We start from the raw sequence: 23,631 nt of genomic DNA on the forward strand, positions 1-23,631 counted from the left end.
AGGAGAAATTGCAGCATTATCTACATTACAGCGAATGAGGTTGTAAAAGTATCGGCGCCGGGTTAATATATTAGTCCCCCACCCAGACAAAAAAATGTGTAAACCTTTTTCAATCATGTCCAGAAAGTAGCTAGTGTCAGGATAACTTGCGGCAAGGCCGGCAGCTCCTCCATAATGTTGTCTGGAAGGCAGTGTTAATATATCAGACCCTATGCTACATGATGGGACAATCCAACTGTTTTCTTCAACGGGAATGGTATTGGTTGAGAATCTTCCCAATGCGTCCGTGCTATCATGCCGCAGACATATTATGGGTGACTGTAGACGTGCAAAGACATCCGATTTGGGGGTCTATTCACATCTACTTATCGTCATTTCCATCAGGATTGGATGACAAATGACTTTGAAAATTGATGTGACTGATGAGAAAAGTTGCCATTATTCACATTAGATTCTCCATCCGTCGTCCCATTCATTTCAATGGACGGAAAGTCGTCAATGGGACGGTGGCTGGGGGCAATGGGGTTCCTCCCTGACATCCATCACATTGGTCGATGCTCTCTCCACCTGGTGGAGTTCTGCACAGTTCAGATTTCTATGACTTTATTATTATGGAGACATAATAAATGTTTCCATATTTTCCTCTGTAGATTTGTTTCGTTTAGAGTTGAATTCAATTTAATCCCAAGAGAAACCGGATGTGAGAATTTATTAGATCTAATCGTCAATGTATGGAAACTTGTGACACGCTGTCAGATGTTGTGCTGATGTAGTTGTCAGGAGTCAGATGATAACTCAATATTTTATATCCATATACAATCTCACTCTCTATCCGGTCTTACACTCCAGTCACACCAAAACTGCACTCACTAACACTCTAGTTACACCCAGAGCTGCATTCACTCTCCCACTATCTATTCTGTCTAATACTTCAGTCTCACCCAGCGCTACATTAACTCTCACACACTATCCAGTCTCATACACCAGTCACATCCAGAGCTGCATTCACTCTCCCACTCTCTATTCTGTCTAATACTCAAGTCACACCCAGAGCTGCATTCACTCTCATATTCTCTGACCTCCTCTATGGGAGAATTTATGTTATATGCTGTGTGAAAAAATATAATTACAATGATGGAAAACAAAAAAAAAAAGCACCCTCCTTAAAATCTGTATTGTATTCGTGTTTAACTCTCCGTATTTAGGAAGTAACACTCGGACCCGTGTGATTCTACTGAACCATGGGCATCAGTAGAACTGTGGGGGGTGCGGGTGTTCCTTCCAGAATATGAAGAGTTAAATACAGGCACAATGCACCGTCTGAATGAGGCTCAATATTGAGCGCATGGTTGTCTTTCACTCCTGTGGCCATGTTTACTCCTCTCCGCAGTCAGGCAGCAGGTATATAGTGTATGGGCATCCAATTGTAATCATATATACGCATATTGCGGGTCATTCATGCATTCCCATAGTCCTACAACCCCCATCATCCCTGCGTTACATGAAGCAATTATTAGGGGATGTTGGTTGCAGCTATTGGAAATCACCAAGGATATGATAATGTGTCGTGTGCAGAAAAGACGATGCTCCGGGATATGACAATATGCAGAATACAAGAAGCGGTGAGATTCTATGCTGGCATCACGTCTCCTCCTGGGTATGGATGGAGAGACAGGACAATCTCCAGTGTTGGCACCACAGGGGAGATGATGTACAATGAGAATGGAAATCACTGACTGCAGCAAGACTCATTGAGATTACCTGGCACACATTAACCAAGGTACCGGGCTATTATAGTGCCAGCTGATGCCAAAATAAGCCGCAGTGATCATTTTACTTGGGTAACAGTTACTGCGCGTCAGAGCCGACATAAGTGCCACCGCCTATCTACTGAAATTATAGAGATGGCACTGGATTTTATTTTCAGTATACACACCTACCACCTAAGCACGATGCCACCACCTATATCTTGACCCTGTGCCAACTCTACTGCATGGCATTTAGTCACCTGTAGACATGGCAGCTTGTCTATGAAGCAGAAACACCATATTAGACAACCTAGCATGGAATCAATGCAGCTTAAAAGCACATTGGCCCCTACAGAATACGACCAATAGAGCCCACATCAATGGTGAACACAGAAGAGCGGGGCACCATAGCAAAGATTTAACTGAGCCCTCCATTATGGTGCCAGGTTCTACCAGTCAGGACCTGGTGTTTGTTTACCCGCCATGTTTTCCTGACCCTTGAGCCAATTCCCTACCTCTTTGTTTGCCAACAATGCAGGTCCTCTGTGGAGGGGAGTCCAGCACAGCTTCCCAGCGGGGACCAACTAGGACTGCGCCACCTTTTACTTGAGGTTTAGTTACTTGTAGTTTATAATTATTCTGTTCTTACTGTAATGAAAATAATCTCTCAATGTACTGACTTCCTGCTGAGCTTGTGCTTATACGCAGCAGCCAATCTGAACAAGCCGAGCTGCAGTATTAAGTAGAGTGGATAAAAAGAGCTGTTGATGGAGGTGAGTATAAGATTCTATAGGACAATGGAACTAAGCATGGTGGGTCACTAGCATGTCACTCAGGGTCCTCTTACACGGTCATACATGGGCCGTGCAAACAAGTGCCAATCAACGAGACCGCTCGTTGATCGGCGCTCCTTTCACCAGGAGCTATGTATGGGGATGAGCGCTCGTTATTCCGGTCGCTCGTCCCCATACATTATTATCAGGTCGGCAGTGCGTCTCCCTGTTTACACATCAACATGTGCTGCCGACAACGATAATATTTCTTGCTGCATACACGATACGATCAGCTGATGAGCGTTTGCTCGTTCATCTGCTGTTCGTTTCCATGTTTACACAGGACAATGATTGAGAACGAGCGTTATATGAACACTTGTTTGCCCGATAATTGGCCCGTGTAAAGGGCCTTTAGAGTTGCGCTAACTTCTTTATTAGGGCACCTCATTGATGCCCTAATTTCAGCGGCTTCTTCAGTGACAAACATCCTCACCTGTTCCTATATATCCCATTTAGTATAATGGAAGGTAAAAGTGTGGCAACCTCTGTTAGGAACAGGGCACTGAGCCCACTTGCCTTCCCCCACTCTCATGATATACAGTGAAGGAAATAAGTATTTGATCCCTTGCTGATTTTGTAAGTTTGCCCACTGTCAAAGTCATGAACAGTCTAGAATTTTTAGGCTAGGTTAATTTTACCAGTGAGAGATAGATTATATAAAAAAAAAAAAAAGAAAATCACTGTAATGACGGGGGTAGGGAAACGGACAAGTGAGCCCTAATCTACTCGCCACTCTGTCCCTGCCTACTTGCAACGACCCGCCCTTGGCGACGGGGTACAACTGGGAGGCGGTCCCTACGCTCAGTAAGTGCAAGAGACAAACAGACAAGGGTACACAAAGCTAAGGGAAATGGGGCAGTTGCCCACGGCAACACCGTGAGCAACAAGAGTGGTGAACGAGCCGAGTCAAACCAGGAGTGCATGAGGTACCAAACGCAGAGCAGGAGGAAGCCAGGGTCAGTATGGAGCAGGATCAAATAGTCAGAAGCTGTAGCAGGGCCAGGAAACCACACGAGAAGAGTCACAGGCAAAGGAGGAACAGGAAAGGCAGGTAAAAATAGACAGAGGGCGGGAGCTAGCTCCATCTGGCCAGGCTGTGATAGGCTCTCCCACTCCTAAGCCTGCGATCCTGAGTGGTGGAAGATGGAGTCAGTCTCACAGACATAGAAGCAGGTGCAGACTGATTACCTATGGGTGTTGACACAGAAGTTGTGCCTGGCAGATCCTTTACAATCACATTGTCAAAATTATATATATTTATTTGCATTGTGCACAGAGAAATAAGTATTTGATCCCTTTGGCAAACAAAACTTAATACTTGGTGGCAAAACCCTTGTTGGCAAGCACAGCAGTCAGACGTTTTTTGTAGTTGATGATGAGGTTTGCACACATGTTAGATGGAATTTTGGCCCACTCCTCTTTGCAGATCATCTGTAAATCATTAAGATTTCGAGGCTGTCGCTTGGCAACTCGGATCTTCAGCTCCCTCCATAAGTTTTCGATGGGATTAAGGTCTGGAGACTGGCTAGGCCACTCCATGACCTTAATGTGCTTCTTTTTGAGCCACTCCTTTGTTGCCTTGGCTGTATGTTTCGGGTCATTGTCGTGCTGGAAGACCCAGCCACGAGCCATTTTTAATGTCCTGGTGGAGGGAATGAGGTTGTCACTCAGGATTTGACGGTACATGGCTCCATCCATTCTCCCATTGATGCGGTGAAGTAGTCCTGTACCCTTAGCAGAGAAACACCCCCAAAACATAATGTTTCCACCTCCATGCTTGACAGTGGGGACGGTGATCTTTGGGTGATAGGCAGCATTTCTCTTCCTCCAAACACGGCGAGTTGAGTTAATGCCAAAGAGCTCAATTTTAGTCTCATCTGACCACAGCACCTCCTCCCAATCACTCTCAGAATCATCCAGATGTTCATTTGCAAACTTCAGACGGGCCTGTACATGTGCCTTCTTGAGCAGGGGGACCTTGTGGGCACTGCAGGATTTTAATCCATTACGGCGTAATGTGTTACCAATTGCTTTCTTGGTGACTGTGGTCCCAGCTGCCTTGAGATCATTAACAAGTTCCCCTCGTGTCGTTTTCGGCTGAGCTCTCACCTTCCTCAGGATCAAGGATACCCCACGAGGTGAGATTTTGCATGGAGCCCCAGATCGATGTCGATTGACAGTCATTTTGTATGTCTTCCATTTTCTTACTATTGCACCAACAGTTGTCTCCTTCTCACCCAGCGTCTTACTTATGGTTTTGTAGCCCATTCCAGCCTTGTGCAGGTCTATGATCTTGTCCCTGACATCCTTAGAAAGCTCTTTGGCCTTGCCCATGTTGTAGAGGTTAGAGTCAGACTGATTCATTGAGTCTGTGGACAGGAGTCTATTATACAGGTGACCATGTAAGAGTTGTCTATAATGCAGGCACCAAGTTGATTTGGAGCGTGTAACTGGTCTGGAGGAGGCTGAACTCTTAATGGTTGGTAGGGGATCAAATACTTATTTCTCTGTGCACAATGCAAATAAATATATATCATTTTGACAATGTGATTTTCTGTTTGTTTTTTTATATAATCTATCTCTCACTGGTAAAATTAACCTAGCCTAAAAATTCTAGACTGTTCATGTCTTTGACAGTGGGCAAACTTACAAAATCAGCAAGGGATCAAATACTTATTTCCTTCACTGTATATAGGTCCCAACGCTTTAGACCATTATGACATATCCAATTGTTAGATCAGATGTTTGTATTGGGAAAGGCCTTTAACAGTCACTTTATGTCACATTTGTTGTCACTTTGTCCACGGCCCGTACAGTAGTAGCAGAATTTATGAAGAGTTGTATATCACCGCTCAATTCTAAAACCAATTAATATTGGCATTCACCACATCAAGTACTATATATAGAGCCAGGCACTGAGGGCATAAAAAAATCCCCTGACAGCCGCCCAGCGGTTCACTGCAGCCATCACTTCCAGTAATAACGCTGCGCGGTCTCCTTCATCTACACTGCAGAAATCTCTTCCTAGTGTGAACAGATAAACTCCTGCACAAAGCCGCCCGGGGAACACGCAGCACAGATGTCATTAAAAAGTCAGATTATCTAAATTACACAAAGAATTCCTCACAAACGGAACAAATACAAGCGTACAGACCGCAATAAGCGCTGGTGCCAGTTATAACACATTGTACCCGTCACTGGTAATCGCTGCCGCCGCTCAACATCTCTCCACAGAAATCTACTGAGCTCCGAGCAAAACCTGGAAAACTCAAAGACGACCAAAGGATGAAAACTTACAAGACTCCACATCTTCTACCTCTCACACACGTCTCATACCTCTCACACACGTCTCATACCTCTCCCACACGTCTCATACCTCTCCCACACGTCTTATACCTCTCCCACACGTCTTATACCTCTCACACACGTCTCATACCTCTCCCACACGTCTTATACCTCTCACACACGTCTCATACCTCTCCCACACGTCTTATACCTCTCACACACGTCTCATACCTCTCCCACACGTCTCATACCTCTCACACACGTCTTATACCTCTTACACACCTCATACCTCTCACACACATCTTATACCTCCCACACGTCTTATACCTCACACACACGTCTTCTACCTCTCACACACGTCTCATACCTCTCACACACGTCTCATACCTCTCACACATGCCTTATACCTCTCCCACACGTCTCATACCTCTCCCACACGTCTCATACCTCTCCCACACGTCTTATACCTCTTACACACCTCATACCTCTCACACACGTCTTATACCTCTCACACATGTCTTATACCTCTCACACATGTCTTATACCTCTCCCACACGTCTCATACCTCTCCCACACGTCTTATACCTCTTACACACCTCATACCTCTCACACACGTCTTATACCTCTCACACATGTCTTATACCTCTCACACATGTCTTATACCTCTCACACACGTCTTATACCTCTTACACACCTCATACCTCTCACACACATCTTATACCGCACACATGTCTTATACCTCTCACACACGTCTTCTACCTCACACACACGTCTTCTACCTCACACACATCTTCTACCTCTCACACACACGTCTCCTACCTCTCACACACGTCTCATACCTCTCACACACGTCTCATACCTCTCACACACGTCTCATACCTCTCACACACGTCTCATACCTCTCACACACGTCTCATACCTCTCACACACGTCTCATACCTCTCACACACGTCTCATACCTCTCACACACGTCTTATACCTCTCACACATGTCTTATACCTCTCCCACACATCTCATACCTCTCCCACACATCTCATACCTCTCCCACACGTCTTATACCTCTTACACACCTCATACCTCTCCCACACGTCTTATACCTCTCCCACACGTCTTATACCTCTCCCACACGTCTCATACCTAAAACACACGTCTTATACCTCTTACACACCTCATACCTCTCACACACGTCTTCTACCTCACACACACGTCTTCTACCTCACACACACGTCTTCTACCTCACACACACGTCTTCTACCTCTCACACACATCTTCTACCTCTCACACACACGTCTTCTACCTCTCACACACGTCTCATACCTCTCCCACACGTCTTATACCTCTTACACACCTCATACCTCTCCCACACGTCTTATACCTCTCCCACACGTCTTATACCTCTCACACACGTCTCATACCTAAAACACACGTCTTATACCTCTTACACACCTCATACCTCTCACACACGTCTTATACCTCACACACGTCTTATACCTCTCACACACGTCTTCTACCTCACACACACGTCTTCTACCTCACACACACGTCTTCTACCTCTCACACACATCTTCTACCTCTCACACACACGTCTTCTACCTCTCACACACGTCTCATACCTCTCACACACGTCTCATACCTCTCACACACGTCTCATACCTCTCACACACGTCTCATACCTCTCACACACGTCTCATACCTCTCATACACGTCTCATACCTCTCACACACGTCTCATACCTCTCACACACGTCTCATACCTCTCACACACGTCTCATACCTCTCACACACGTCTCATACCTCTCACACACGCCTCCTACCTCTCACACACGTCTTATACCTCAAACACATGTCTTATACCTCTCCCACACGTCTCATACCTCTCCCACACGTCTTATACCTCTTACACACCTCATACCTCTCCCACACGTCTTATACCTCTCCCACACGTCTTATACCTCTCACACACGTCTCATACCTCTCACACACGTCTTATACCTCTTACACACCTCATACCTCTCACACACGTCTTATACCTCACACACGTCTTATACCTCTCACACACGTCTTCTACCTCACACACACGTCTTCTACCTCTCACACACGTCTTCTACCTCTCACACACGTCTTCTACCTCTCACACACACGTCTTCTACCTCTCACACACGTCTCATACCTCTCACACACGTCTCATACCTCTCACACACGTCTCATACCTCTCACACACGTCTCATACCTCTCACACACGTCTCATACCTCTCACACACGTCTCATACCTCTCACACACGTCTCATACCTCTCACACACGTCTCATACCTCTCACACACGTCTCATACCTCTCACACACGTCTCATACCTCTCACACACGTCTCATACCTCTCACACACGTCTCATACCTCTCACACACGTCTCTTACCTCTCACACACGTCTCTTACCTCTCACACACGCCTCCTACCTCTCACACACGCCTCATACCTCTCACACACGTCTTATACCTCTCACACACGCCTTATACCTCTCACACACGCCTTATACCTCTCACACACGCCTTATACCTCTCACACACGTCTCATACCTCTCACACACGTCTCATACCTCTCACACACGTCTCATACCTCTCACACACGTCTCATACCTCTCACACACGTCTCATACCCCTCACACACGTCTCATACCCCTCACACACGTCTTCTACCTCTCACACACGCCTCATACCACTCACACACGCCTCATACCTCTCACACACGTCTCCTACCTCTCACACACGCCTCATACCACTCACATACGCCTCATACCTCTCACACGCCTCATACCTCTCACACACGTCTTATACCTCTCACACCTGCCTTATACCTCTCACACACGCCTTATACCTCTCACACACGTCTTATACCTCTCACACACGTCTCATACCTCTCACACACGTCTTCTACCTCACACACCTCATACTTCACACACGTCTTATACCTCTCACACACGTCTTATACCTCTCACACAAGTCTCATACCTCTCACACAAGTCTCATACCTCTCAGACATGTCTCATACCTCTCAGACACGTCTCACACACGTCTCATACCTCACACACATCTTATACCTCTCACACACGTCTCATACCTCTCACACAAGTCTTATACCTCTCCCACACGTCTTATACCTGTCCCACACGTCTTATACCTCACCCACACGTCTTATACCTCTCAAACACGTCTCATACCTCTCACACACGTCTTATACCTCTCTCACACACGTCTCATACCGCTCACACACGTCTTATACCTCTCACACACCTCAAACCTCACACACCTCAAACCTCACACACCTCAAACCTCACACACGTCTTATACCTCTCACACACATCTCATACCTCTCACACACGTCTTCTACCTCTCACACACCTCATACCTCTCACACACGTCTTATACCTCTCACACAAGTCTCACCTCTCACACGCGTCTCATACCTCTCACACACGTCTCATACCTCACACACGTCTTCTACCTCTCACACACCTCATACCTCACACACGCCTCAAACCTCACACACGTCTTATACCTCTCACACGTCTTATACCTCTCACACGCTTCATACCTCACACACGCCTCAAACCTCACACACGTCTTATACCTCACACACATCTTATACCTCTCACACACCTCATACCTCTCACACACGTCTTACACCTCTCACACACATCGTATACCTCTCTCTCACTCATCTTAGGACTTTCAGATCTGTTGATATGGTGTGGGGGGTCTGTATTTTATTTAGAGGGTCTGGTCTGAGATCTCCATTTTGGGGCCTGGTCTGAGATCAGTATTAATCTTAGGGTCTATCCCAGGCTCTGCCTTAATTTTGGGATCTAGTCTGTGGTTTGATGTCTCCCCTGCCCCATCTTACATTTTATGTGGCTGATTCTGTGTATGGTGTCATGTTTGTGGTTTTTTTTCCACCCCCTTCACCTAGATTTAATTTCTGAATCGGACCCTGAGAGCATCACGTCATAGCAGAGAGGGAGCCAGTCGGCACAGCCTGAAGAGAAGAGTACGCCAGCACAGTACTAGAGCAGGTATGGCTGGCTTTGGCGAGGAAGGACCATGACAACCAGCATTGGCAGCCGTGTTGGACAGAGAGGGACTAGAAATCTGCCATTGTTGAAGGAGGGTGGTGGCGGCAGCAGCAGCAGACATTTCAGGGTCCCCCCAAGTAAAAGTTTGCAGAAATTTCCAGCACTCGGTATAATGTACCGTTTATACAGGTATAATAGGAATATTGCTTCTAGGAGGCCAGGTAGCTGCTGTCAGGAGATCCATGACATAAATTAGAAGTCGTTTCATGTACCGTTACGTTGTCTCTGATTATATTTTGCTGATTAATATTCTGTGAACGGGTATTATGTGCGTCTCCTTCTGAAGACACTAGAGAAGACAGAAGCTTCCTGCCGAGTCCTAGTAGGAGTCCACTACAGCTTGAGTGGTATTAAATCGTTACAATGTACCAGCGCTGTAGGAAATTTAAAAACAACACAGTCTGATTGTAACGTTCCATCTCCCGCACCAAACACAAGATTTAATAAATTGCTTGTAGACTCCAATATACTGATGAAGCCAAACAAGACACAATATTGAGTCGCTATCACAAGTCGAGGATTTCTGACTTTTCATTTGATGTGGAAAAAAAATTAAAGTTGCAGGATGGCGCAATTTCTGTGAGAAGAGGATAAATGAAAGCTCGACGTCTGGGCTGTTGAAGGCAGATAGAGATTGATCCCTCGGAGCTTCTATGATCCTTGACTATTTCTGAAAATGCACCATGCTGACAGGATTTTCTGTCCAGATCTTCAGCCTGCGAAGATCTCGTATTCCACTTCTAGATTGTGATACTTTCATTACCCAAAGCCAACTTTCTAGCTTTACTCATAGAGGAAAATGTGATGGGATTGTTTCCCTTTGAACTAATAATGTACAGCGAGGAGTTGGATTTCACTCCTGCCTGTACAGTCTTCAAAGCTGATGTTGCGTTGTCAGTAAGAAATGATGGGGAAGAATCCTATATAGATGTCACCCAATATATATTATTATCTTGTGAAGCCTGATATAACTGGTCATAGATCCTATTTCCTTCCCATGGTGTCAATGTCAGGATCGCAGTATTATAGTAGTTATATTCTTGTATATAGGGGGCAGTATTATAGTAGTTATATTCTTGTACATAGGGGCAGTATTATAGTAGTTATATTCTTGTATATAGGGAGCAGTATTATAGTAGTTATATTCTTGTATATAGGAGCAGTATTATAGTAGTTATATTCTTGTATAGAGGGGGCAGTATTATAGTAGTTATATTCTTGTATATATGAGGCAGTATTATAGTAGTTATATTCTTGTATATAGGGGCAGTATTATAGTAGTTATATTCTTGTATATAGGGGGCAGTATTATAGTAGTTATATTCTTGTATATAGGGGCAGTATTATAGTAGTTATATTCTTGTATATAGGAGCAGTATTATAGTAGTTATATTCTTGTATATAGGGGGCAGTATTATAGTAGTTATATTCTTGTATATAGGGGCAGTATTATAGTAGTTATATTCTTGTATATAGGGGAAGTATTATAGTAGTTATATTCTTGTATATAGGGGGCAGTATTATAGTAGTTATATTCTTGTATATAGGGGCAGTATTATAGTAGTTATATTCTTGTATATAGGGGAAGTATTATAGTAGTTATATTCTTGTATATAGGGGGCAGTATTATAGTAGTTATATTCTTGTATATAGGAGCAGTATTATAGTAGTTATATTCTTGTATATAGGAGCAGTATTATAGTAGTTATATTCTTGTATATAGGGGCAGTATTATAGTAGTTATATTCTTGTATATAGGGGGCAGTATTATAGTAGTTATATTCTTGTCTATAGGGGGCAGTATTATAGTAGTTATATTCTTGTATATAGGGAGCAGTATTATAGTAGTTATATTCTTGTATATAGGGTCAGTATTATAGTAGTTATATTCTTGTATATAGGGGCAGTATTATAGTAGTTATATTCTTGTCTATAGGGGGCAGTATTATAGTAGTTATATTCTTGTATATAGGGGGCAGTATTATAGTAGTTATATTCTTGTATATAGGGGCAGTATTATAGTAGTTATATTCTTGTATATAGGGAGCAGTATTATAGTAGTTATATTCTTGTATATAGGAGCAGTATTATAGTAGTTATATTCTTGTATAGAGGGGGCAGTATTATAGTAGTTATATTCTTGTATATATGAGGCAGTATTATAGTAGTTATATTCTTGTATATAGGGGCAGTATTATAGTAGTTATATTCTTGTATATAGGGGGCAGTATTATAGTAGTTATATTCTTGTATATAGGGGCAGTATTATAGTAGTTATATTCTTGTATATAGGAGCAGTATTATAGTAGTTATATTCTTGTATATAGGGGGCAGTATTATAGTAGTTATATTCTTGTATATAGGGGCAGTATTATAGTAGTTATATTCTTGTATATAGGGGAAGTATTATAGTAGTTATATTCTTGTATATAGGGGGCAGTATTATAGTAGTTATATTCTTGTATATAGGGGCAGTATTATAGTAGTTATATTCTTGTATATAGGGGAAGTATTATAGTAGTTATATTCTTGTATATAGGGGGCAGTATTATAGTAGTTATATTCTTGTATATAGGAGCAGTATTATAGTAGTTATATTCTTGTATATAGGAGCAGTATTATAGTAGTTATATTCTTGTATATAGGGGCAGTATTATAGTAGTTATATTCTTGTATATAGGGGGCAGTATTATAGTAGTTATATTCTTGTCTATAGGGGGCAGTATTATAGTAGTTATATTCTTGTATATAGGGAGCAGTATTATAGTAGTTATATTCTTGTATATAGGGTCAGTATTATAGTAGTTATATTCTTGTATATAGGGGCAGTATTATAGTAGTTATATTCTTGTCTATAGGGGGCAGTATTATAGTAGTTATATTCTTGTATATAGGGGGCAGTATTATAGTAGTTATATTCTTGTATATAGGGGCAGTATTATAGTAGTTATATTCTTGTCTATAGGGGGCAGTATTATAGTAGTTATATTCTTGTATATAGGGGGCAGTATTATAGTAGTTATATTCTTGTATATAGGGGCAGTATTATAGTAGTTATATTCTTGTATATAGGGGCAGTATTATAGTAGTTATATTCTTGTATATAGGGGGCAGTATTATAGTAGTTATATTCTTGTATATAGGGGCAGTATTATAGTAGTTATATTCTTGTATATAGGAGCAGTATTATAGTAGTTATATTCTTGTATATAGGGGGCAGTATTATAGTAGTTATATTCTTGTATATAGGGGCAGTATTATAGTAGTTATATTCTTGTATATAGGGGAAGTATTATAGTAGTTATATTCTTGTATATAGGGGGCAGTATTATAGTAGTTATATTCTTGTATATAGGGGCAGTATTATAGTAGTTATATTCTTGTATATAGGGGAAGTATTATAGTAGTTATATTCTTGTATATAGGGGGCAGTATTATAGTAGTTATATTCTTGTATATAGGAGCAGTATTATAGTAGTTATATTCTTGTATATAGGAGCAGTATTATAGTAGTTATATTCTTGTATATATGAGGCAGTATTATAGTAGTTATATTCTTGTATATAGGGGCAGTATTATAGTAGTTATATTCTTGTATATAGGGGGCAGTATTATAGTAGTTATATTCTTGTATATAGGGGCAGTATTATAGTAGTTATATTCTTGTATATAGGAGCAGTATTATAGTAGTTATATTCTTGTATATAGGGGGCAGTATTATAGTAGTTATATTCTTGTATATAGGGGCAGTATTATAGTAGTTATATTCTTGTATATAGGGGAAGTATTATAGTAGTTATATTCTTGTATATAGGGGGCAGTATTATAGTAGTTATATTCTTGTATATAGGGGCAGTATTATAGTAGTTATATTCTTGTATATAGGGGAAGTATTATAGTCGTTATATTCTTGTATATAGGGGGCAGTATTATAGTAGTTATATTCTTGTATATAGGAGCAGTATTATAGTAGTTATATTCTTGTATATAGGAGCAGTATTATAGTAGTTATATTCTTGTATATAGGGGCAGTATTATAGTAGTTATATTCTTGTATATAGGGGGCAGTATTATAGTAGTTATATTCTTGTCTATAGGGGGCAGTATTATAGTAGTTATATTCTTGTATATAGGGAGCAGTATTATAGTAGTTATATTCTTGTATATAGGGTCAGTATTATAGTAGTTATATTCTTGTATATAGGGGCAGTATTATAGTAGTTATATTCTTGTCTATAGGGGGCAGTATTATAGTAGTTATATTCTTGTATATAGGGGGCAGTATTATAGTAGTTATATTCTTGTATATAGGGGCAGTATTATAGTAGTTATATTCTTGTTTATAGGGAGCAGTATTATAGTAGTTATATTCTTGTATATAGGAGCAGTATTATAGTAGTTATATTCTTGTATAGAGGGGGCAGTATTATAGTAGTTATATTCTTGTATATATGAGGCAGTATTATAGTAGTTATATTCTTGTATATAGGGGCAGTATTATAGTAGTTATATTCTTGTATATAGGGGGCAGTATTATAGTAGTTATATTCTTGTATATAGGGGCAGTATTATAGTAGTTATATTCTTGTATATAGGAGCAGTATTATAGTAGTTATATTCTTGTATATAGGGGGCAGTATTATAGTAGTTATATTCTTGTATATAGGGGCAGTATTATAGTAGTTATATTCTTGTATATAGGGGAAGTATTATAGTAGTTATATTCTTGTATATAGGGGGCAGTATTATAGTAGTTATATTCTTGTATATAGGGGCAGTATTATAGTAGTTATATTCTTGTATATAGGGGAAGTATTATAGTAGTTATATTCTTGTATATAGGGGGCAGTATTATAGTAGTTATATTCTTGTATATAGGAGCAGTATTATAGTAGTTATATTCTTGTATATAGGAGCAGTATTATAGTAGTTATATTCTTGTATATAGGGGCAGTATTATAGTAGTTATATTCTTGTATATAGGGGGCAGTATTATAGTAGTTATATTCTTGTATATAGGGGCAGTATTATAGTAGTTATATTCTTGTATATAGGGGAAGTATTATAGTAGTTATATTCTTGTATATAGGGGGCAGTATTATAGTAGTTATATTCTTGTATATAGGAGCAGTATTATAGTAGTTATATTCTTGTATATAGGAGCAGTATTATAGTAGTTATATTCTTGTATATAGGGGCAGTATTATAGTAGTTATATTCTTGTATATAGGGGGCAGTATTATAGTAGTTATATTCTTGTCTATAGGGGGCAGTATTATAGTAGTTATATTCTTGTATATAGGGAGCAGTATTATAGTAGTTATATTCTTGTATATAGGGTCAGTATTATAGTAGTTATATTCTTGTATATAGGGGCAGTATTATAGTAGTTATATTCTTGTCTATAGGGGGCAGTATTATAGTAGTTATATTCTTGTATATAGGGGGCAGTATTATAGTAGTTATATTCTTGTATATAGGGGCAGTATTATAGTAGTTATATTCTTGTCTATAGGGGGCAGTATTATAGTAGTTATATTCTTGTATATAGGGGGCAGTATTATAGTAGTTATATTCTTGTATATAGGGGCAGTATTATAGTAGTTATATTCTTGTATATAGGGGCAGTATTATAGTAGTTATATTCTTGTATATAGGGGGCAGTATTATAGTAGTTATATTCTTGTATATAGAGGCAGTATTATAGTAGTTATATTCTTGTATATAGGAGCAGTATTATAGTAGTTATATTCTTGTATATAGGAGCAGTATTATAGTAGTTATATTCTTGTATATAGGGGCAGTATTATAGTAGTTATATTCTTGTATATAGGGAGCAGTATTATAGTAGTTATATTCTTGTATATAGGGTCAGTATTATAGTAGTTATATTCTTGTATATAGGGGCAGTATTATAGTAGTTATATTCTTGTCTATAGGGGGCAGTATTATAGTAGTTATATTCTTGTATATAGGGGGCAGTATTATAGTAGTTATATTCTTGTATATAGGGGCAGTATTATAGTAGTTATATTCTTGTCTATAGGGGGCAGTATTATAGTAGTTATATTCTTGTATATAGGGGGCAGTATTATAGTAGTTATATTCTTGTATATAGGGGGCAGTATTATAGTAGTTATATTCTTTATATAGGGGCAGTATTATAGTAGATATATTCTTGTATATAGGGGCAGTATTATAGTAGTTATATTCTTGTATATAGGGGCAGTATTATAGTAGTTATATTCTTGTATTTAGGGGGCAGTATTATAGTAGTTATATTCTTGTATATATAGGGGCAGTATTATAGTAGTTATATTCTTGTATATAGGGGAAGTATTATAGTAGTTATATTCTTGTATATAGGGGGCAGTATTATAGTAGTTATATTCTTGTATATAGAGGCAGTATTATAGTAGTTATATTCTTTATATAGGGGCAGTATTATAGTAGATATATTCTTGTATATAGGGGCAGTATTATAGTAGTTATATTCTTGTATATAGGGGCAGTATTATAGTAGTTATATTCTTGTATTTAGGGGGCAGTATTATAGTAGTTATATTCTTGTATATAGGGGGCAGTATTATAGTAGTTATATTCTTGTATATAGGGGCAGTATTATAGTAGTTATATTCTTGTATATAGGGGAAGTATTATAGTAGTTATATTCTTGTATATAGGGGGCAGTATTATAGTAGTTATATTCTTGTATATAGGAGCAGTATTATAGTAGTTATATTCTTGTATATAGGAGCAGTATTATAGTAGTTATATTCTTGTATATAGGGGCAGTATTATAGTAGTTATATTCTTGTATATAGGGGGCAGTATTATAGTAGTTATATTCTTGTCTATAGGGGGCAGTATTATAGTAGTTATATTCTTGTATATAGGGAGCAGTATTATAGTAGTTATATTCTTGTATATAGGGTCAGTATTATAGTAGTTATATTCTTGTATATAGGGGCAGTATTATAGTAGTTATATTCTTGTCTATAGGGGGCAGTATTATAGTAGTTATATTCTTGTATATAGGGGGCAGTATTATAGTAGTTATATTCTTGTATATAGGGGCAGTATTATAGTAGTTATATTCTTGTCTATAGGGGGCAGTATTATAGTAGTTATATTCTTGTATATAGGGGGCAGTATTATAGTAGTTATATTCTTGTATATAGGGGCAGTATTATAGTAGTTATATTCTTGTATATAGGGGCAGTATTATAGTAGTTATATTCTTGTATATAGGGGGCAGTATTATAGTAGTTATATTCTTGTATATAGAGGCAGTATTATAGTAGTTATATTCTTGTATATAGGAGCAGTATTATAGTAGTTATATTCTTGTATATAGGAGCAGTATTATAGTAGTTATATTCTTGTATATAGGGGCAGTATTATAGTAGTTATATTCTTGTATATAGGGAGCAGTATTATAGTAGTTATATTCTTGTATATAGGGTCAGTATTATAGTAGTTATATTCTTGTATATAGGGGCAGTATTATAGTAGTTATATTCTTGTCTATAGGGGGCAGTATTATAGTAGTTATATTCTTGTATATAGGGGGCAGTATTATAGTAGTTATATTCTTGTATATAGGGGCAGTATTATAGTAGTTATATTCTTGTCTATAGGGGGCAGTATTATAGTAGTTATATTCTTGTATATAGGGGGCAGTATTATAGTAGTTATATTCTTGTATATAGGGGGCAGTATTATAGTAGTTATATTCTTTATATAGGGGCAGTATTATAGTAGATATATTCTTGTATATAGGGGCAGTATTATAGTAGTTATATTCTTGTATATAGGGGCAGTATTATAGTAGTTATATTCTTGTATTTAGGGGGCAGTATTATAGTAGTTATATTCTTGTATATATAGGGGCAGTATTATAGTAGTTATATTCTTGTATATAGGGGAAGTATTATAGTAGTTATATTCTTGTATATAGGGGGCAGTATTATAGTAGTTATATTCTTGTATATAGAGGCAGTATTATAGTAGTTATATTCTTTATATAGGGGCAGTATTATAGTAGATATATTCTTGTATATAGGGGCAGTATTATAGTAGTTATATTCTTGTATATAGGGGCAGTATTATAGTAGTTATATTCTTGTATTTAGGGGGCAGTATTATAGTAGTTATATTCTTGTATATAGGGGGCAGTATTATAGTAGTTATATTCTTGTATATAGGGGCAGTATTATAGTAGTTATATTCTTGTATATAGGGGAAGTATTATAGTAGTTATATTCTTGTATATAGGGGGCAGTATTATAGTAGTTATATTCTTGTATATAGGAGCAGTATTATAGTAGTTATATTCTTGTATATAGGAGCAGTATTATAGTAGTTATATTCTTGTATATAGGGGCAGTATTATAGTAGTTATATTCTTGTATATAGGGGGCAGTATTATAGTAGTTATATTCTTGTCTATAGGGGGCAGTATTATAGTAGTTATATTCTTGTATATAGGGAGCAGTATTATAGTAGTTATATTCTTGTATATAGGGTCAGTATTATAGTAGTTATATTCTTGTATATAGGGGCAGTATTATAGTAGTTATATTCTTGTCTATAGGGGGCAGTATTATAGTAGTTATATTCTTGTATATAGGGGGCAGTATTATAGTAGTTATATTCTTGTATATAGGGGCAGTATTATAGTAGTTATATTCTTGTCTATAGGGGGCAGTATTATAGTAGTTATATTCTTGTATATAGGGGGCAGTATTATAGTAGTTATATTCTTGTATATAGGGGCAGTATTATAGTAGTTATATTCTTGTATATAGGGGCAGTATTATAGTAGTTATATTCTTGTATATAGGGGGCAGTATTATAGTAGTTATATTCTTGTATATAGAGGCAGTATTATAGTAGTTATATTCTTGTATATAGGAGCAGTATTATAGTAGTTATATTCTTGTATATAGGAGCAGTATTATAGTAGTTATATTCTTGTATATAGGGGCAGTATTATAGTAGTTATATTCTTGTATATAGGGAGCAGTATTATAGTAGTTATATTCTTGTATATAGGGTCAGTATTATAGTAGTTATATTCTTGTATATAGGGGCAGTATTATAGTAGTTATATTCTTGTCTATAGGGGGCAGTATTATAGTAGTTATATTCTTGTATATAGGGGGCAGTATTATAGTAGTTATATTCTTGTATATAGGGGCAGTATTATAGTAGTTATATTCTTGTCTATAGGGGGCAGTATTATAGTAGTTATATTCTTGTATATAGGGGGCAGTATTATAGTAGTTATATTCTTGTATATAGGGGGCAGTATTATAGTAGTTATATTCTTTATATAGGGGCAGTATTATAGTAGATATATTCTTGTATATAGGGGCAGTATTATAGTAGTTATATTCTTGTATATAGGGGCAGTATTATAGTAGTTATATTCTTGTATTTAGGGGGCAGTATTATAGTAGTTATATTCTTGTATATATAGGGGCAGTATTATAGTAGTTATATTCTTGTATATAGGGGAAGTATTATAGTAGTTATATTCTTGTATATAGGGGGCAGTATTATAGTAGTTATATTCTTGTATATAGAGGCAGTATTATAGTAGTTATATTCTTTATATAGGGGCAGTATTATAGTAGATATATTCTTGTATATAGGGGCAGTATTATAGTAGTTATATTCTTGTATATAGGGGCAGTATTATAGTAGTTATATTCTTGTATTTAGGGGGCAGTATTATAGTAGTTATATTCTTGTATATATAGGGGCAGTATTATAGTAGTTATATTCTTGTATATAGGGGAAGTATTATAGTAGTTATATTCTTGTATATAGGGGGCAGTATTATAGTAGTTATATTCTTGTATATAGGGGGCAGTATTATAGTAGTTATATTCTTTATATAGGGGCAGTATTATAGTAGATATATTCTTGTATATAGGGGCAGTATTATAGTAGTTATATTCTTGTATATAGGGGCAGTATTATAGTAGTTATATTCTTGTATTTAGGGGGCAGTATTATAGTAGTTATATTCTTGTATATATAGGGGCAGTATTATAGTAGTTATATTCTTGTATATAGGGGAAGTATTATAGTAGTTATATTCTTGTATATAGGGGGCAGTATTATAGTAGTTATATTCTTGTATATAGAGGCAGTATTATAGTAGTTATATTCTTGTATATAGGGGAAGTATTATAGTAGTTATATTCTTGTATATAGGGGGCAGTATTATAGTAGTTATATTCTTGTATATAGGAGCAGTATTATAGTAGTTATATTCTTGTATATAGGAGCAGTATTATAGTAGTTATATTCTTGTATATAGGGGGCAGTATTATAGTAGTTATATTCTTGTATATAGGGGCAGTATTATAGTAGTTATATTCTTGTATATAGGGGGCAGTATTATAGTAGTTATATTCTTGTATATAGGGGCAGTATTATAGTAGTTATATTCTTGTATATAGGGGCAGTATTATAGTAGTTATATTCTTGTATATAGGGGCAGTATTATAGTAGTTATATTCTTGTATATAGGGGGCAGTATTATAGTAGTTATATTCTTGTCTATAGGGGGCAGTATTATAGTAGTTATATTCTTGTCTATAGGGGGCAGTATTATAGTAGTTATATTCTTGTATATAGAGGGCAGTATAATAGTAGTTATATTCTTGTATATAGGGGCAGTATTATAGTAGTTATATTCTTATATATAGGGGCAGTATTATAGTAGTTATATTCTTGTATATAGGGAGCAGTATTATAGTAGTTATATTCTTGTATATAGGGGGCAGTATTATAGTAGTTATATTCTTGTACATAGGGGACAGTATTATAGTAGTTATATTCTTGTGTATAGGAGCAGTATTATATCTCTTTGTGATACATATCCTGTCCATAATCCACAATATAAATGTACTGTAATGTATAGGAATCCCAGAGTGACCATAGAACACATGTAGTGAAGAAGATACAGCATAGTGGGTAAGAACTTTTTTTTTGTCACAACACCCCACAAAGGAATAGGAGCAAAACTACAAAATAATGGCGCACAGATGATAAAGTTGTCCCATATTTCTCAGACAGCCTGTACCCTTTAAGTAGTTTTTCTCATCACCGACACTTATGACCCATTATTATAACACAGTTCATGTCTTTGCTATTTGGTAGAGATGGAAACGTTCAGGACTCACCATTCTGTGCAACTTCTCCTCCAGCTCTTGGTTTATTCTTTGTAACGACAAGTAATTGGTTTGGATTCTGAAAAATATACAATTCTATTAATATATGACAAGTCTGTATTTTTCTTGCAAGTTCACCTTTGAATACTATATTCCAGTTTATATATAAAATCCAGAGAAAAAAATGTGCGCAGAGATGACAACAAGCAGAGATCTTAAAAACCGTGAGGAATTGATAGAGAACTTCATGTATTGTACAATGAATAAGCCTTATTTGCTGAGACTTTAATTCCCCTTTAAAAGCCGGTGTCTGCAGGTTATGAATATTTATCATGCATTTGTAAATTGCAGCAGAGTGATGGCAGTGATACCCCCCGCCGCCTCTTTAATGACTTACTGTGTCCGCTAATTATTCCTAATATTACAGAAACAATGAATCAGAGCTGGGTTTTTTTTTGTCAGGCTGATAACACAAAAAAAATAATATGGCAGACGGAAGTCATGAAGACCTCGCCTCGGATGAGACTCTGTGACAGATTTGTTGTGGGAGAGGGGGGCTGTCGAAAGCTTTTCATAGGTTGCTCTATAATACAGCAAAATTCATGAATACAAAGGTTTCTATAGAATAGATAGATAGATAGATAGATATGAGATAGATAGATATGAGATAGATAGATAGATAGATAGCTAGATATGTGATAGATAGATAGATAGATAGATAGATAGATAGATAGATAGATAGATAGATAGATAGATAGATAGATAGATAGATAGATAGATAGATAGATATGAGATAGATAGATAGATATTAGATAGATATTAGATAGATAGATATGAGATAGATAGATAGATATGGGATAGATAGATATTAGATAGATATGAGATAGATATGAGATAGATTGATATGAGATAGATAGATAGATAGATATGAGATAGATAGATAGATAGATAGATAGATAGATAGATAGATAGATAGATAGATAGATAGATAGATAGATAGATAGATAGATAGATAGATAGATATGAGATAGATAGATAGATATGAGATAGATAGATAGATATGAGATAGATAGATAGATATTAGATCGATATTAGATAGATAGATATTAGATAGATATTAGATCGATATTAGATAGATAGATAGATAGATATGAGATAGATTGATATGAGATAGATAGATAGATAGATAGATAGATAGATAGATAGATAGATAGATAGATAGATAGATAGATATGAGATAGATATGAGATAGATATGAGATAGATTGATATGAGATAGATTGATAGATAGATAGATAGATAGATATGAGATAGATAGATAGATAGATAGATATGAGATAGATAGATAGATATGAGATAGATAGATAGAGATATTAGATAGATATGCGATAGATAGATAGATAGATAGATAGATAGATAGATAGATAGATAGATAGATAGAGATATTAGATAGATAGATAGATAGATAGATAGAGATATTAGATAGATATGCGATATTAGATAGATATGCTATAGATAGATAGATAGATAGATAGATAGATAGATAGATAGATAGATATTAGATAGATAGGTCTGAGAGGTAAGTCAATCCCCCGTTGTTGCCCTGCACTATAAAGTCATAGGGAATCTATTTCCGCCGGCTTCACTTCCACATTTTAGGAAGCCTTCTGTATGTGAAGTGATTCAGCTAATAATATATTATGGAATTCCTATTTATGCAGATCTGTAATAAGAAGTGCATGTTCACCATAGACATCTGTAAATACACCCCCCCCCCATTTTTGCAGGTTATCATATCATACCTCAAGATTAAGGACGCAATACCGATGATAACAGTAAATTAGGGAATTGCTACTTATACATTTCTCGCACATTCCGTATAGTTGATCCAATGTGGAGCTCCACTATCATGAGCGCAGGATCTTGTTTTAACCGGTTAGTGACCGGCCCATAGTCTTTTTACGTCGGTCACTAACGGGCCTTATTCCGATGCCATAGACTTTTTACGTCGCGGCATCGGAATAAGTAAACAGAGCAGGGAGCTGTCAAATCTGCCTGCTCTCAGCTGCCAGAGGCAGCTGAGGGCTGGGGGCGTCCCTGTTCTGCCGGGTGAGATCGATATTAGTATCGATCTCACCCGTTTAACCCCTCAGATGCGGTGCTCAATAGCGAGCACCGATACTGAGTGGTTTTGGAGAGATGGAGGGAGCTCCCTCTCTCTCCCACTGACATCCGACGAAAAGATCGCCGAGTGTCTGTGTCTCCAATGGCAGCCGGGGGCCTAATAAAGGCCCCCAGGTCTGCCTGTAATGAATGCCTGCTAGATCATGCCGCAGGCATGACCTAGCAGATGCCTGTCCGTTTTAAACGGACAGGCATAATACACTGCAATACAAAAGTATTGCAGTGTATTATAATAGCGATTGGATGATCGCATAGTGAAGTCCCCTAGTGG

At 37.6% G+C, this 23,631-nt stretch overlaps 1 protein-coding gene across 5 annotated transcripts in view; it reads right to left on the reverse strand.

The window, feature by feature from the left end:
- Positions 1–23,631, reverse strand: part of BEGAIN (brain enriched guanylate kinase associated) — a 123,377-nt gene that overhangs the window by 36,463 nt on the left and 63,283 nt on the right. For all 5 annotated transcript variants that reach the window (XM_075844235.1, XM_075844233.1, XM_075844234.1 and 2 more), the window contains one exon: positions 21,190–21,256. In XM_075844235.1, the coding sequence (XP_075700350.1) occupies positions 21,190–21,256 (67 nt within the window). The remainder of the gene's footprint in view (positions 1–21,189; positions 21,257–23,631) is intronic.

The sequence above is a fragment of the Rhinoderma darwinii genome, chromosome 12 (assembly GCF_050947455.1).
Source record: "Rhinoderma darwinii isolate aRhiDar2 chromosome 12, aRhiDar2.hap1, whole genome shotgun sequence".
NCBI classification, from domain to species: Eukaryota; Metazoa; Chordata; class Amphibia; order Anura; family Rhinodermatidae; genus Rhinoderma; species Rhinoderma darwinii.